This window comes from Emys orbicularis, chromosome 3, assembly GCF_028017835.1.
Source record: "Emys orbicularis isolate rEmyOrb1 chromosome 3, rEmyOrb1.hap1, whole genome shotgun sequence".
Classification (NCBI taxonomy): Eukaryota; Metazoa; Chordata; order Testudines; family Emydidae; genus Emys; species Emys orbicularis.
Genome location: NC_088685.1, coordinates 50105047 through 50121759, shown reverse-complemented (window position 1 = coordinate 50121759; position 16713 = coordinate 50105047). Strand labels below are relative to the sequence as shown.

The 16713-nt window shown below is 42.7% G+C and overlaps 1 protein-coding gene across 1 annotated transcript in view; it reads left to right on the top strand.

Moving 5' to 3' along the window:
- The window catches only part of DST (dystonin), a 434612-nt gene that overhangs the window by 290896 nt on the left and 127003 nt on the right, over positions 1 to 16713 (top strand). The window contains 3 exon segments of the mRNA XM_065400686.1: positions 808 to 1353; positions 6915 to 7091; positions 13700 to 13823. Of these exon segments, the coding sequence (XP_065256758.1) occupies positions 808 to 1353; positions 6915 to 7091; positions 13700 to 13823 (847 nt within the window).

The window sequence follows — 16713 nt, the reverse complement described above, 5'->3', positions numbered from 1 at the left end:
AGGAAAGATTTTTTATAATCATCTTGAGAACTGTTTATTAAAATCCAAAAATGGAAATATAAAAATTAGCAATGACTTTTATTCACTCAAAATAAATAGGAAATATCTATTCTCCCTTTGATATATCTGGCCCATGGTTAGAACCAGGAGCTATTGTGTGTGCAACTGGTAAAGGAATACTTACACTTATAAAAAACTGCCCATCATTTAGCATGTTATATAATGAATCAAAAATCTTGGGAAAATTTAAAGTGGTGGTTTCTGACTGGGCTTGCCTGTAGATGGTAATCCATGCAAGTCACTGCACTGAGTTGTGTTAGAAATATAGGGCTGGGTCCTCAGCTGATGTGCATCAGTGTTTGTCCAAGTTCCATTGATGTCAAAAGGGCTTTGCCCATGTATACACTAGGGTCTGATCTGTAATTACCAGTAGTTATTTTTTACAGTTTGAAAATGCTATAGGTAAATAATGAATAAGAGTGGCATTTTTAATGAGCAACTCAGAATATTGAAGGGCTTTAATCACATCTCTTCTGCTTGATCAGATAACAATTTTTGAGTAATTTAATTTAAACATCCCTTCTATTCATTATTTACATTACTCACAAATTGTTCTCTGATCAAGCAGAAGAGATGTGGAAAAGCCTTTTAACATTCTGAGCTGCTTTGTAATTTTGGTCCATGTTGTGCTATCAGTTTCTAGACAGAACTCCTCAGTGATTTCAGTGGAGACTTCTGATTAAAAAAACGTGCTGTGATGGAACCCTACAGGAGGATACTAGTCATAAATATTTTTTTTTCTTATAGGCTCAACATGAGAAAATTATTTCTCAGCAACAGGCTGTTATAATAGCAACTCAGTCTGCCCAAGCGCTACTTGAGAAACAAGGCCACTACCTTTCCCCTGAAGAAAAAGAGAAGATGCAAAGGAACATGAAGGAACTGAAAGTCCAGTATGAAACTGCTTTAGCTGAATCGGAATGGAAAATGAAGTTAACACACTCTCTGCAGGAAGAACTTGAGAAATTTGATACAGACTACAGTGAGTTTGAAAGCTGGCTGCAGCAGTCAGAACAAGAACTTGAAAACCTGGAGGCCGGTGCTGCTGACTTCACTGGTATCATGACCAAGCTCAAAAGGCAAAAGAGTTTTTCAGAAGATGTTATTTCTCACAAAGGTGACTTACGGTACATTACAATTTCTGGACAGAGGGTGTTAGATGCTGCTAAATCTTGGAGTAAAAAAGATGGTGTCAAGGTTGACAAAGATGGTATTGATACTTCAGCTACTTACATAGAGGTGCAAAGTAAACTGGATGGTGCTTCAGATCGTTTCAAATCTCTTTATACTAAGGTACGTTTTATTTACATCTGAATGCGTAAGGGGAAAATAGTTGGCTCACCAAATATTTATGTGAAAGATGATTTACTATTAAAGCAAACTAGAAAGGAAGTGATAGATTCTCCAGCTCTTGAAGTCCTCAGCTCAAGGCTGGATGCCTTTCAAAGAGAGATACTTTAGTCAAACACAAGTTATTGGAGTAACTGTGTGAATTCTATGGCCTGTATTATACAGAGGTCAGACTAGATGATCTAATGGTCCCTTCTGGTCTTAAAAATCTATGAATCTATGAAAGCAGAATGTCTGAATAATATTTTGGAACGGAAGGAAACTCTGTGGTTCCTCTAGATTTGTCTACCTACTGCATCTGCCTATCATTTGTGCCCTGAAATTTTTCCTTCCAAGTGGTAACCTACTTCTGGTCTTATTAATACAAATACAATAAAAACCAGGGCCTGCCAAAATTAGCATTCAAAATATAAATTTGATAGAAAGCTTTAATTTATCTGTGACCTATTCTAGTTTTTCCTAGTCTGACCTCCAAAGTTGGCAGTGGGCTCTCAGAAACCACTGCCTTTAAGGAGCAATTCCATTCCCTGGCCAATGAGAGCTGTGGGGACGGTGCTGGGGGGCGGGGACAGCGTGCAGAGCCGACTCTCCCCCCCGGCCCCACACCAGGGGCTGCAGAGACATGCCAGAAGCCGGACGCTTCTGGGAGCGGCATGGGGCCAGGGCATGCAGGCAGCCTGCCTGAGCCCTGCTGCGCCAGGGCCCCCCTTAGCCCGGGGCTATGGGCTGCAGCCCCTAACGCACCTGCATTAATCCGGCCCTACTTTGGCACTAATCCCTACCCCTTTTCTGTGTGATTGCCTGCAGAGCCCCTGCAGAGCTGGACTTTGTGTTGCAGAGATGGTGCGGGCTCCCTTCACAGCCTCTCCATATCCTGGCACAACCTATGCAGAGGAGGTGAACCAGTTCTGTAGCCAAAGGGCCCTCTACACCTGCAAAGCAGAGGACAGGGTTTCCCATTCTATGCTTAAAGAATCACACTATGATTTTTAAATTTGTGTTGAGTGTTTGAAGTAATTTTCTATGTGCATTTTTAAGTGGAACTTCATTGCTTTTGAGAGGTGTTAGATTAACAGTCTCTTAAACTTGTCTTTCACTAGTCCACTAGAAAGGTATAGCATGGGCAGCAGCAGTGCTAGCTTCTCCATGCTACCCTGCCAGTATGTCTCAGTGCTGTCCTGGAAGGTTAACTTCTAGGTGAGGGAAATGAATTCTGTGTCTGTGTCTTTCGCTCTGAGGACACCTATTCACCAGGAACTGGACTAAATCACCAACTCATTTCGCATCTGACTCACGAACACCCTTCAGATAGCAACAAATGTCATTCCATTTACTGTTCAGCATGGATAGCACCATTATAATTTTAACCTTCACAGTTGTAACGCAGCGTTGCATTGATCTGTTTAAGGGAGATTTATATGTGTGTCACTGTAGCTCTGCTCAGCAGTCTCATCCCTGTGCCAGATGTTCATAGGTTTAACCCTGGGCATAAGCTGCCACTGCTGTAGTGTTGCGTGGTAAAAGGTGCCATCTTTTGGCTGGGATGTTCCTGTCACTAAAGGCATGTCTACACTACAAACGTAAGTTGACCGATGTTAGGTCGTCTTACAGCCATTGCAGTAATTACTGCAGATTTACATGTCCACACCACCCTCCTGCTGTCGGTGCTGCATGTCCTCACCAGGAGTGCTTCCACCAAGTGAAGAGGGGCTGTGTGGGGGACTGAGAGCCCAGGCTCTCGGCTCTGCACGGAGCTCCCTTCTGGGAACCCAGGCTAGGTTCTCAGCTCTCCGGTCCTTGCTGGGAGCCCAGCTATCACCCAGGCTCTCAGCTGTGCATGGAGCTCCCTGCTGAGAGCCCGGCAGCTGCCCAGGCTCCAGGCACGAAGCTCCCTGCTGGGAGCTGGGAGCCCAGGGGGACAGCCGGGCTCCTGATGTGGAGCTTTGTGCCTGGAGTCCAGGAGGCTGCCGGGCTCCCTGGGGGGAGCAGGGAGCCCAGACAGCAGCCTGGCTTGGAGCAGGGAGCTGGGATCCCGGGTGGCAACCCAGTTCAGAGCGGGAAACTGGGAGCCCGGGCACCAGTTCAGTTGGAAACTGGGAACCCGGGCAGGAGTTCAGTTGGGAACGGAGGAGCTGTGAGCCTGGGCAGCAGTTCAGTGGAGACCTGGAAGCTGGGGGGCAGCTGGGCTCTAGCTGGAACCCCCCCGTTCCCCCCTCCCCAGCTGCCAGGGGTGACAGCTAGAGCTGTGAGCCAGGTGCGGGATTTTCAGCTGGGAACCTACCAGCATTTCTTGTCAATTTCACAGCTCCAGTAGGGAGCCATGAAATTGATAAGAATGACAGCCAACAGCTGATGTAAGTAACACAATGTCTACACAGACATTGTTTGGTTCTAACTACATGGACATAAGCGCTATGCTAGAAGTGGAGTTATTATGTCGCTGTAGTAGACACTTACATTGGCGGGACCAAGGCTGTAGCGTAGACACTGACACAATTAAGTTGACATAAGCTGTCTTACGTTTACCTAACTCTGTAGTGAAGACCAGGCCTAAAACTCATTCTTGCTCATCGCTTTTTGTTCTCCAGGTAGATGTTATATAGTCTCTAGCACTTTTCAACTTGTTTTTCTGGCCAGCATTCCTTTTCTCAATAAAGGCTTGATCCTATGAGGTACCATTGAAGTCTGTAGGAGCTGAGGGCGCTCAGCCCTTGCTAAATACTCTGCGTCTTTCAGGATTGAGTCCTATGATGGTTTTTGAGTGAGCTCTTGCACGATCATTGTCTAAGTCATTGATTTAGGTCAGGACACGACACCTTGATTATGAAACCAAATTCTGATCTGTTTTCTTGAACATTTGGTGAGCAAACATCTCTCCCTGTTTGGAGAAACTCATTGACATTTTCTCACTAAACCTGCAGTGAAAAGTAGTATCGAAAGCTGCTGTTATTAATAGACTGGATTCTACCTAATTCTACCTAATCTAATCTAGGTGGGGGTAAAGACTTTGTATGCAAGATTTTCAAAGAACCTCTGTTCTGGGCATGCACACAACCTACATTCCCAGGTGCAGATGGACATGTGTGTGCACATATAGGTAACTCGCCAAGCTGCCCTGTGCATATGCACATTTAGAACACACAGCCTGAAGGCTCTTTGAATGTTTGACCCTAAATGTTCAGAACAAAAAAAGGCCTAGTGTATCTTAGACATTTCTTCGTTAAATTATACTTTCCTAAGACTGGAGCAGTGGGACTGAACGCTGGGTCTCCACAGCATGGGGGAATGGTCTAACCACCAGACTACATAGTTATTATCAGGCATGTCCTCCACCCCCAACCCCAACAAATGACTCTTCAATTATTTTTCCAAAGTGCAACAGCTTCAACAGGTGAGATTGAGGGAGCCCCACATCAAACTATCCCATAGCTCAGTGGTTAGGGCACTCACGTGAGCGGTGGCAGATCATTGTTCAAATCCCTTCTCCCACTCATGCAGAGGGGGGACTTGAACCAGGAGTCTCCCACATCGCGTTACCTCTGGGTAAGAGTTCTGAGGGAGCTCCCCCATCCCCCAGCTGTTTTGTGAGAACTTGCCTCAGGGGTTTGATCAGGTGTACTCAAGAGGCTGCCTACCGGATTGGGCCCTGCGCGTGACTTAGGCAGCCGAACACCTATCTTCCCTGGTTTGTGACTTGCTGTAGGATTTAGGTGGGAGATAGACATCCAGACTGGAATGAGGAAGCCATGCACATGCCCAGAAATAGAAACATAGGTGCCTAGGGAACTTTTACTGCAAAAAATTAGGTGCCAAGTTTGTTCAGGCACTTGCAGGGTTCAGCAGGAGTTTTGTTCATCACGGTAGTCCCAAAACTGGGGCTTAGTGCCTAAAACAGGGAGTTAGAGCCGAACTCCTCTTGTGCATCTGGGCCAGAGGGTCTTTTTAATTGAGACTTTCCAAATTTTGTTTGTGTAATTGATGGCAGGAGTGACTAGAGCCTTGGACAGATGCTTTTTAATCTTTGTATAAATCTAAACAAATAAATAAATCAAGTTATAGGTCAATTTTTAACATACGCTGTTTTGTACATAATCATACCAAGGGCTCTAGTCTCCTTTCAGATAAACAGAATACCTTGTAATGTTTGGCCACTAGGTGGAGACTAGGTACCACTTGTAAAAGATACAGTTGGAATATCATTTTTCTAAGCTTCAGAAAATAAATATTTAAAGTAACTATTGGTAAATATTATGACTTTATGCAACCAGAACATTTTGCCAATGAAAACTGTCTCCATAGATACAAGAAGAATTTCCCTAGCATTTTATTGCTTGGCACAATTCACTGTGCGAATGGTGAGGCATGTTAACTTAAAAGACTGTAGCATTCTGCTCTGTCTGATCAGAAAAAACACCACATTTTACAAGACCAAAATAAAGTGTGAACACTTTACCAGTCCCTTAGCAGGTACAGACTTGTTATAAATAAGCCACTTCTGAAAACCAGGGTCTTCCCTTGCCCAAATTTTAGGGTACTTGCTGACATCCCCCATGTGGGTTTCCTTACCAGGAACAAGGTAAAACAACTCATGACCATGTTCAGAACTTGGTTTAAATTAACAGTAAGCTTAGTATTTTTTTTCAAAACCAACCCAAAAATTTCTGGTAAAGCAGAGAATCTATTTAAACGATTTGAAATATTTTTCTCTATTGTAGTTTCTCTTTGTTTAGGCTGATTCTCCTGTAGCTCTTCCAGAGTGTTAGGGCACAGAAAGAGAAATGTGCACCAGATTCTGCTCTCAGTTCTACAAATGTAAGTCAGGAGTAACCCCACTGACATCCGTAGAATTACACCGGTATAAAACCAGTGTGGATCAGAATCAGGCCTAGAATCAGTGTAGATCTGATTAATGTCAGGTCATCTTATGTGTATTTTTGTGCACATTAGCTAAGGTCTCAGAGGGCCAACTGGGTCGACTCTTGCACCTGCTTAGATCTCTGTGCAGATGAGGGCTCCATGGCAAAACTTCTACTGAATAATCCCTAACATTTTAGCTTATTTGCAGCGTGTGGTTTAGGCAATCCCCAAAACAATTATCTTGCCCAGCAGTATTCCTATACAAAGTATCCATTTACTACTAAAGCAAATTTAATTGTTTTTATTTTAAAAAATCACCTAGTCTAGTAATTGTCTAAATTACATTTATTGTAAAAACTGCTTTAGCCACTGCTCAAAGTTTTCAAACGTGGGTACCTGAAGCTAGGCACCTACATCTGTATTTTTATGCACATAGAAAAGGAGTTTCGTTTTTTGAGATACTGAATATTTGTAGCTCCCAGTGACTACATTTTAAGGTGGCTAACTGTAGACATCCAAATGTGAAATACTGGGCACTGTAGATTGAGAAAAATCTTTTTATGAGCACAATATGTTACTGTGAAATCCCTAAGAAATCCCACTCATATACATTTTAATGTCTGGTTTTTTCCTTCTACTTTTTTTAGTGTGGTATCCTTGGAAATAACCTTAAAGACCTGGTAGATAAATACCAGCATTATGAAGAAGCCTCATCTGGGCTTTTGTCAGGTCTCCAGACCTCTGAAGTCGCTGTGAACAAACAGCTGTCTGAGCCAATTGCAGTGGATCCTAAGAACCTCCAACGGCAACTAGAAGAAACCAAGGTAAAACCCCCCAACAAACTAAATAAATCATCAAGTATCAGGGGGTAACCGTGTTAGTCTGTATCTACAAAAACAACAAGGAGTCTGGTGGCACCTTAAAGACTAACAGATTTATTTGGGCATAAGCTTTCGTGGGTAAAAAGCTCATCGCTTGTTGTTAGAAGGACAGAATAGACTAACATAATTTAAATGATTAAGGGCCAAATTCTTGTATCTTATGTATGTATGTAGCTCCTATTGACCTTGAACTTGACTGTCTGAAGTCTTATCTGAAAATCTTTGTGTTAAGAATAAAGCACATGGTGGACTTTTACAGAAACTGGCTTAAGTGGTGAGGAAAAAATGCCATTGATGGTGGGTGGGAGCAAATAACTTCTTAGTCATAGTTTTCAGGTGAGGGGGTGAAAGCTGGAAGATTTAGCAGCTTGGTGGAAACTCAGTGATTCTGATAATTACTGCTTGGTAGCAGGGGGGGTTTGGGGCCATGGTTGCTGATGGAGAAGGGAGCATCATCTTTTTGTATCTGACTTCCTGCTCTGTTTTTTTTTTCTAAAATCTCACCCCTTTTCTCTTCTGCTGAGATATGATTACATACAATCATAGGAATGGTTACAATGGATTAGACCTGAGCTCCATGGATTCCAGTGTCCCCTCTCTGATACTGTCCTATATCAGATGCTGCAGAGGAAAGTGTAAGAACCTTGCAGTAGGCAGATGTAGAAAATCTGTCCTATCCTGATCTTTAAGACCTTCCCGGGGGGGAGAACATGTTTTTAATTTGAGATAACTAACTCAAGATATCTGTCTTGATGTGAAATCCTAGTGGAGATAAGGCAATATAGTTTCCTAAGTTCCCTCTGAACTGCACAGCCCCGTGGCCATGCAGCAGCCTATTAAGCGCCATGCAGGCGCTCAGGGCTGCGATGGGGAGAGATGCCTCTCCCTCAGCCCTGGACCTCCTGCGGCACCCCTTCCCCAGCCCCAACTCAGCCTGGCCCAGACAGTACCATGTCTATAATTGCTCCGGGCCCACGCTCCACTTCACTTGCGCTGCAGCACTGGCTCCTCTCTGGCCCCTCCCCCGCACTCCTCTAGGTCCGCTGGCCGAGGGCTTCTCTCCGCCCCCCTCCTCCCCTCACTCCTCTCAGCCGGATGGCGCTGAGGGCTCCTCTCTCTACCTCCGTCACCGGCAGGTAGCAGCCATCGGCTGCCTGCCAGTGATGGGGGGGAGGGGGAGGGAAGGAGGGAAAGGAGCCCACAGCTGCTGCCGCTCCTACGGGCCACCAGTGAGAGATGGTCCACTGCTTCGTTCTCCCCTGGGGAGCCCAAAGCGTGGACTGTCACTGGGGGCCCGGACTGCGGATGGACCTGCCGTGGCCCAGGGAGAGGCACCCCTCCCTCGGTCCAAACCCCTCATCCCCGGCCCCACCCCAGAGCTTGCACCCCCCTGCACCTCCCCCAAACCCTTCATCCCCAGCTCACACCCCCAGATGGAGCCCTCACTCCCCCACACCCCAACCCCCTGCCCCAGCCCCCTCCTGCACCCCAACCCCCTCATCCCCAGCTCGCACCCCCAGCTGGAGCCCTCACCCTCTCCTGCACCCCGACCCTCTGCCTCATCGCTGAGCCCTTGGCCCCACCCCAGAGCCTCCAGCCAGAGTCCTCACCCCTCTGCTCCCCAACCCTCTGCCCCAGCCCTGAGCACCCTCCCCCACTCCGAACCCCTCGGCCCCACCCCTGCCACATGAGTTTTGTTATGTGCACCAATATGGAGGTGATGAGTCACACATCACCTCCATATTGGTGCACATAACAAAATTAATTCTGCACGTATGTGGGGAAAAATTAGAGGGAACACTGGTGTACCTCAGAATAGCTAGTTAAGGTAAAACCCAGGCTGCAGGTTGACCTTACTAACTACAGTGAGATAAAAACAATCTGTGCCTGACTGAATTCTCCATGCTCTGTCCAGCCATATGAGAGGAATCTCATGTGGCTAGGCATAGTAAGTACAGTAGAACCTCAGAGTTACTAACACCAGAGTTACAAATTGACCAGTCCACCACACACCTCATTTGGAAACAGAAGTATGCAATCAGGCAGCAGCAAAGACCCCCACGTCCCCAAAGGCAAATATAGTACATTACTGTGTTAAACATAAACCATTTAAAAAATAAAGGGAAAGCAGCATTTTTCTTCTGCCCAGTAAAGTTTCAAAGCTGTATTAAGTCAATGTTCAGTTGTAAACTTTTGAAAGAACAACCATAACATTTTGTTCAGAGTTACGAACATTTCAGTTTTCAGAACAATCTCCATTCCCGAGATGTTTGTAAATCTGAGGTTATACTGTAAGCAGTTTTCCACAGGCGCTGGTTCTGTCTCTGTGGAATCACAGGTTTGGGAGCCTGTATAAGGTACCTTGTACAAGGGATGATGAACTTTGTCATCTTTGAATTTACTACTAAGGGTTTGTTTGTCCTCCACTAGCACAGGAAGGGTGCACTTTGGACCCTTTTACACCAGCACAGGCACCTGTACTCAGGGTATTCACCACAAGGTCAGAACAGGCAATGATTGTTCTGTGGCCCTGTCTGGGGGTTCTGCCAAGCAGGCTGGCTTTAAGCCATTGCCAGGACTCCATAGGAGCTCTGCTAGTGAAGACCTCGGGATGTACTGAATCACTGGACCCCGACAGGGCTATGGTTATGCTCCCTCCTTAGCCAGCACTGCTTCCTGCTGGGGTGGTGCTGAGTGGGTCCAGGCTCCTGATTGGGCTGTGAGTGCTTTGTACCAATGTGATCCACCCTCCAGGCAGATGTTCGTTCACTAAGGGACTCAGACCCTTGGTTACGTCAGCAGAAGCCAGTGGTAAACCAGGCAAAATTTAACTCTAAGGGTACGTCTATATCCAGCCGCTAGTTCGGCGGCTGGCAATCGAACTTCTGGGTTCGACTTATCGCGTCTTGTCTGGACGCGATAAGTCGAACCCGGAAGTGCTCGCCGTCGACTGCGGTACTCCAGCTAGACGAGAGGAGTACCGCGGAGTCGACGGGGGAGCCTGCCTGCCGCGTGTGGACCGAGGTAAGATCGAACTAAGGTACTTCAAACTTCAGCTACGTTATTCACGTAGCTGAAGTTGCGTACCTTAGTTCGATTTGGGGGGTTAGTGTAGACCAAGCCTTAGAATGTGCATATCTAAACTATTGCCACATGTTTGTGTTTCTGTGAGATACAGTGAAATCCCTCCAGGGCAGGGGTAGTGTCTTCTTCTGTGTTTTATAAACTACCGTGTAAATTTACAACACTACTGTTTAAAAAAAGATAACGACATGATAGGCAGAGAAGCAGGGAAAAGAATTAGAACATGCATAAGAATATATGCATGTTCTTAACATAAGGTGAAATCCTGGCTCCATTGAAGTTCATGACATAACTCCCATTAACTACGGTGGAGCCAGGATTTTATAAAAATTGTTAAACTGTCTCATAATGTAATTATAATTGAACTGGAATATTCTTCATTCATTTTCCAACTGGCAAGATAACTGCTCAGCTGTAATTTCTCTCTCTTTGTCTCTGTCTCTGTCTCTATCTCTGTCTCTTGCTCTTTCTCTGTCAGATGGAATATTCAACATGCATTTCATAATATAATTATGAATACTTCAGGATACTAATAATCATGTATGAAAGCCCCGATTGAACCTATATTACCTTTCTTGCACTTTACAAATAGTTGTCATACCAGATAAGTGTTTCCTTTAGTTAGAAATCCGGACAAGCAGGCTTTATTGAGGCACAATAGAGTCACCTTCCCCCTGGGAAGTGAATGCTATACCTATCGCCCATCAGAACAGCCTGGGAAAAAACTTCTCTCTCCCACATGGCAGCACTGAAAACTGACACTTTGGTACACCAGAGCAGAATGATAGATGACACTGTGATATTATAATGATCTTCATACTTTTAAAAAAGTAATATTTGTTATTTTATAATTAAAAATGTAAATTTTGAACTCTGAACTTCAAACTGATTTAGTTACATTTGTGCTTCTGAGTTTTAGAAAAGTAGGAACAACACTGATTACAATCTGAAGCTGTTTTTAAACTCTTTGTTCCCTACTCCCAAATGAATTATATCCGGTATAATGCCAATTTTCATGCAACTGACACAAAAGAAGTGCGGACTGTGGCTCCTTTATGAAACTCCTACATGGATTGCTTGCAGCACAAAAGAACACTCAACCAGTATGTGCTGGGAAGGAGGGGGAGGTGCACAGGCTCAAAAGAGTCAAGGGAAGAATAAAAACAGGAGGTTCAGACCAGAATGAATAAAGAAGGCCAATTAGTGAATGCAAAACAAAGAGAATTTTTGAAAAAGTCAGGTGTTGTAAATTAAAGCTGCCCCTTTCAGCCAACACATGCAGTTGATAATCCATCCAGACGCTGACCTTTGCAGCATAAGGATAATCTTTTTACTGAGATTAACTGTTCTTCAAAATATTCTTCAGTGCCTTAGGCACAAGCTTTCTTTCTTTCTATCACCATCTAATGTCTTCTGGTTTGTCCTATTTTTTTTATTTTATATTTTTTTATTTTGTAAACACAATATTTGTGGCCAGTGCAAGGAAAATGCCTCTTCATTTATGTTTGAGTTTCTCTATGGCAGCTAGCGTATCAGCTGCCATATTGAAGTATATCAATGACATCCTCTTGATAGCAATGCCTAAACTAAAATGGTAGTGTGTTCTGCACCAGAATGATTTCCTTGTTTTGGTATGGAAAGAACTAAAGTGCACCTCTCTTCCAGCTGCCTGAAAGTGTGTAGAGGTACCATCAGTAAAGGATGTAAAGGATGATTAATTTAGCATTGTAAGTGTATGTAACATTGCAGAATAGGTAGGACATGCCAGCATCAGAGTTCCTGCCTTTCAGAGCTTGCACTCAGTCTAAAGGCATGGGTGAGCACAATAAGTATAAAACAATACAGACCATTATCATATGGGTAAACGCAGGGTGTGTGTTCCACTGTCAGTAGAAGATTCATGGCACCAGGTGAGGCAGGGTAAAGTCCATGAAGTGTTCTTCCTGATTCAAGGCAATTTTGTACCAATTCGGTACCAGGTCTTGTTCAATACAACCTGATGGGGACTGTTTCTTGATTGCCAAAGGCTGTAAATTCTTCCTTGCACAGTTCTCTGATACTGTGTTGATAAATTCATTTGTTTTTCTTTTTGATAACTGATGTAAAGGCAAATGGTCTTAAAAGAATTCATCAAAAGGTATATAGCAAAGTTCCACATCAGAAATCAGTGACTAAGATAAGTGTCGTAAAACAGGAGGTCAATAGAATGTTGGATACACTAGCACAAGATCAAAAGTTTTTCTGTCAGGAAGGGATCACAGATTGGGTCAATTTTATCCCAGAAGTAATTTTTTATCTCTCTTTATTCATAGTTATAGCAGGAGTGGTGTCAACTGCTCTAATTAAGGGTGTATAATGATTTGCATTCCAACCACCTGTTTTCAGTTGCTCAATTACTCTATCAACATCATATTACAGGCTGAATTTTTTCTTTACTGGTTTCTTCCTGAAGGTGCTTTTGGAAAGTTTGAGCAAAAATGGTTTTTCTATTTTTAAATATGGTGGAAATAAAAAAATGAATGTTTCCCATTATAAAAAAAATTATTCTTACCCTTTTTTAAAAACAACTCCACTGTTAAAATTGCTGGGGATTGGAAATTGTGCACTGGGTGCGGCCAATAGTTATTTTCATGTGGTTAAGGGAGGATTCATTGTACATTCTAGTGTGGCTGACATCACTAATAGTGAAAATTTGTTGAAAAATTACAGTCCACCTAGGTGGCAGATTGTGTATATTAATGGTCACTCTGCAACAGGAAGGATGATATTGCATTCGGAATGGTGCAAATAAGGATCATTATTATGATACCCAGTCTCAGAAATCTACCTTACAAAAAAAAAGATTTGAGGGCTTGAGTTGTACTCCTTGTAGAAAACTAAAACTGACACTTTGAAGTTAACTGATAATCCTCAGGACGATAGAAGGGTTGAAATATTCTTAGCAATGCATTGTTCACTGTGGTTGAACACTTCAAAAAGTGGGAGACAAAATAGGAACATGGAGAAACCATGAGTGAATAGAAATGCCCTGGAAATGGAATAAGCTACATGGTCAGATAAGTGAAGTAAGTTTATAAAGGAATTCCACAGGCACCTAGATTTCTGGAAGAGAGGGATAAAACTGTCTGGCAAAAAAGCAGGAGTATGTGCTTAGGACAAACTCCAAAAGGCATCCATGTTGCACCCTGTTGCACCATTTCCTGTTTCTAAAAATAAAGATGTGTGCATGAAACAATCCTTTAAGAACTGACCTGTAAGTGGCCTGAAGGCTATTGCAGCTCCCCTTACCACTGCTCTGTTCTACTTTTTGCTTGCTCATGTCAGGCATATTCAGATATTTGTATGATAAATAAAAGTTCAGCTATGTCCACCAAATATACCTCATTGCAGGTTTCTCTTGTGTGCTGACTATGTGACTTTTAGCTGTAGTGAACAGTATTGAAATTTAAAGCAATGCAATTTTACAGGTTCTCCAGGGGCAGGTGTCTAATCACCAGGTTGCTGTAGAGAAACTGAAAAAAGCTGCTGAAGTGCTTTTGGATACCAGGGGAACTTTACTACCAGACAAAGATGAAATCCAGAAAACACTGGGTAAGAGTTTTGTTATTTCCCAGTCCTGTCTTTTATCTCTCAAGTCTGCACCTACATGCTGGAGGAGATAAGGGATGAATGTTCCATCCTCCCTTGTCATTTTTCATTTCTATGTCTTATTGGGCCATATGTTGCCACTACTTAGTGACTTTACTGTAGTGCTTAAAAAAAAAGAAAATAAATTCACAAATAAAATAATATTGCCATAGTGGTGTTCAAATAAAGAGCTTACAATCAAAACAGACAGGGCAGACAAAGGGTAGGAGAAAGGAGTTATTGTTGTCCCCATTTTGCAGACAGGGAACTGAGACAAAGAGTGACTTGTCCAAGGTCACACAGGAAGTCTGCAACAGAGGGATAGTTGAGGATCATGAATATCCCTTGGTGATCTGTGTCCTGACTCTAATTATTTAAAAACTACAAAATTATTTAAAAACCAGCGAAATCCTTTCCCCCTTCACTTAAGTATTTTTCCGTTGATTGCAGTGTCACTGATAGAACATCTAATCTTAAACAATAAAAAAATTAAAACCAGAATGGCATTCTTTCCCCAATTTCTCCTGTTTTTCCAATTGTAGGCTCTGATCCTGAAACACTTATATGCTTATCTTTAAGCACATGATTAGTCTCAAATTAAGCACATATGTAAGTATTTGCAGGATCAGGAAGTATATAATAAACGTATTTGGGTTGTGTTCAACTCTGTATGGTTAAAACTGGATTAACATTGAATTTACACCTATTTAGTAAAGTAACATACTATACAGAAGAATGTACAGCAGAGTAAAGATTTTGGCACAGAGAAACTATTATAGTGGAACACATGGATAATGGCTGCTTAAACTCAATTTTTTTTCAAGGGCAGACATGTGGTTTCAGTAAGAAAGGGGAAGAAGAGGCAGCTACGGGAGATGATGACTTAACTGACTTGCAAGAGTTCTTTGAAATTATTACTGCCATAATAGACAACATTATTAGAACATGTATCCGAAGCTAAAGATACAATGGAAAGATGGATATGCAGGCTTAATCCTTTAATTCCCTAGTTTCAACCTTGAAGTCAGTGGAGTACATCTGTTTAACATTGTCCGGATTACAAATTTCTTTATTAAAATCTTCTATTAAACCTCCTGTCTTGCTTATGCTCAGCTGGTGTTTTCTCTAGCATTTACACTCTTTACCTGTGATATTTTTTAAGTGAATTTTCAGTTTGGTTGGTAACTTTTCCTGTGTTTTTCTCTCTTTGTCTTCCTAGCTGTTTATTTACTGTCTGAAAGATAGATATTTGATATGTATATACCTTTTGGAAGGCCTGGTATCAATGTAGATGGACAGATATAGTTCTGAAGCAGTAAAGGCTGAAAAAGAAAACTATCTCTGGGCTTTCTGAGAGTATGTACTTGTCTTTGCAACTTAGAAAGTAGGACAGGTCTGGACTCATTTTCCTTCATATGGATAACAAAAGCCACAATGAGAATCAGTCAGTAGAAACAGAAACCTTGTTTTGCAAAGATCTCTGTGTTGGGCTCTAGGAATCAGGAGCCCCTTGGGACAGCTTCTTCTGTTTCTTTCTGTCACCTAGAACTCTTTTATAATTTACACTGCTTGGCCTGTTTAAGGCAATGAGGCCAACTACCCAAATTAAGTGAGTTATCCATGTTGTCCAGCTGCTTTACTGTACCCCAGTCCCAAACAAATCAGAGGGGAAGAAATACCCATGCACTCCAAGCTTCAAGAATTCTGCTCCCAGCCATCAGTAAGTCCTGATTCAGACCCAGATCAAGATTCAGTAAAAATCCTCTTAACACCCTCGGAACAGTCACTGGCTTCCTGGACACCTGCTGGAGAGGGCCTGTAAACATCCTGTCTCTGTTTACAAGGATGATATAGGTAGAATGGTGTATATCTAAATTGTTCACTCCCTCATATTTATATATACTGTATATAAGTATTGAGTATTCAAAATCTCATATTAAAAATAATCCTTGTATTGATCTTTACTGTGTTGCAACCTGTTTGCTGGTTGGGGAACTATTATTGATTATTTCACATGTTGAGATTTGAAAATGTGAGAGGACTGTAAAATATATTTTAATTTAAGAAGTTGACTAATTGGCCTTGCAAAGGGCAGGGCATATCAACTAATTAACATATTTGACAGGTAAACACTAAGGAAGGAGAGAAATTAGTGAGAGTTATGACTAGGAGCAGTGGAGTGAAATTAAAAGAAAGAGGAAAAAATCTGATTACCAGGAAAAACTTTCCACTAATGACATGTATTAGCCTGTGGAATAGTCTATCTAAATAATAGTTGGAATCATCATTACTTGAGACATTAAAATTAAAGGAGACAAGGCATAAGTAAATGTTCTTTAAAGAACAATTGCAAAGAGAAGGGGATGGATTAGATGAGCTAATACATTAGGAATTAGATCCTCCAGGATGATGTGGTCACTTTGGGTCACACAACCAGTGCATTCTGGCCAATAGTGTATCCAGCCTTGGGAGGTTCACTCCAGAACAGGGCAGATCATCTCCTTGTGTAAAGCGGGTATACAAGTTCTTATGTCATCATCCTACTCTGATGACAGCACAGGGGCATAGCTGGAGGAAAAAGTGTGGGATTGGGATGCCCTATGCTTCACTAATCCCTAGCTGCTGTTTCAGTCCTTTGGAGCTGTTAACAGCTGTCATAAGTTAGAGTACCCAGGTACCAGCCCTGCAAACAGTTGCTTCAGGAATGGGAAGTGCAAAAGGAAGCTTTAAGCCACCTTTTGCTCCCACCCTGAGTTGTCCTATGTGCTCCTCGGCCATAACTGAAGATCCAGCCTTTTGATTGTGTATTGTCAAGGGGCAAATCCTGAGGTCCTTATCTTGGCAAGTTCGCACT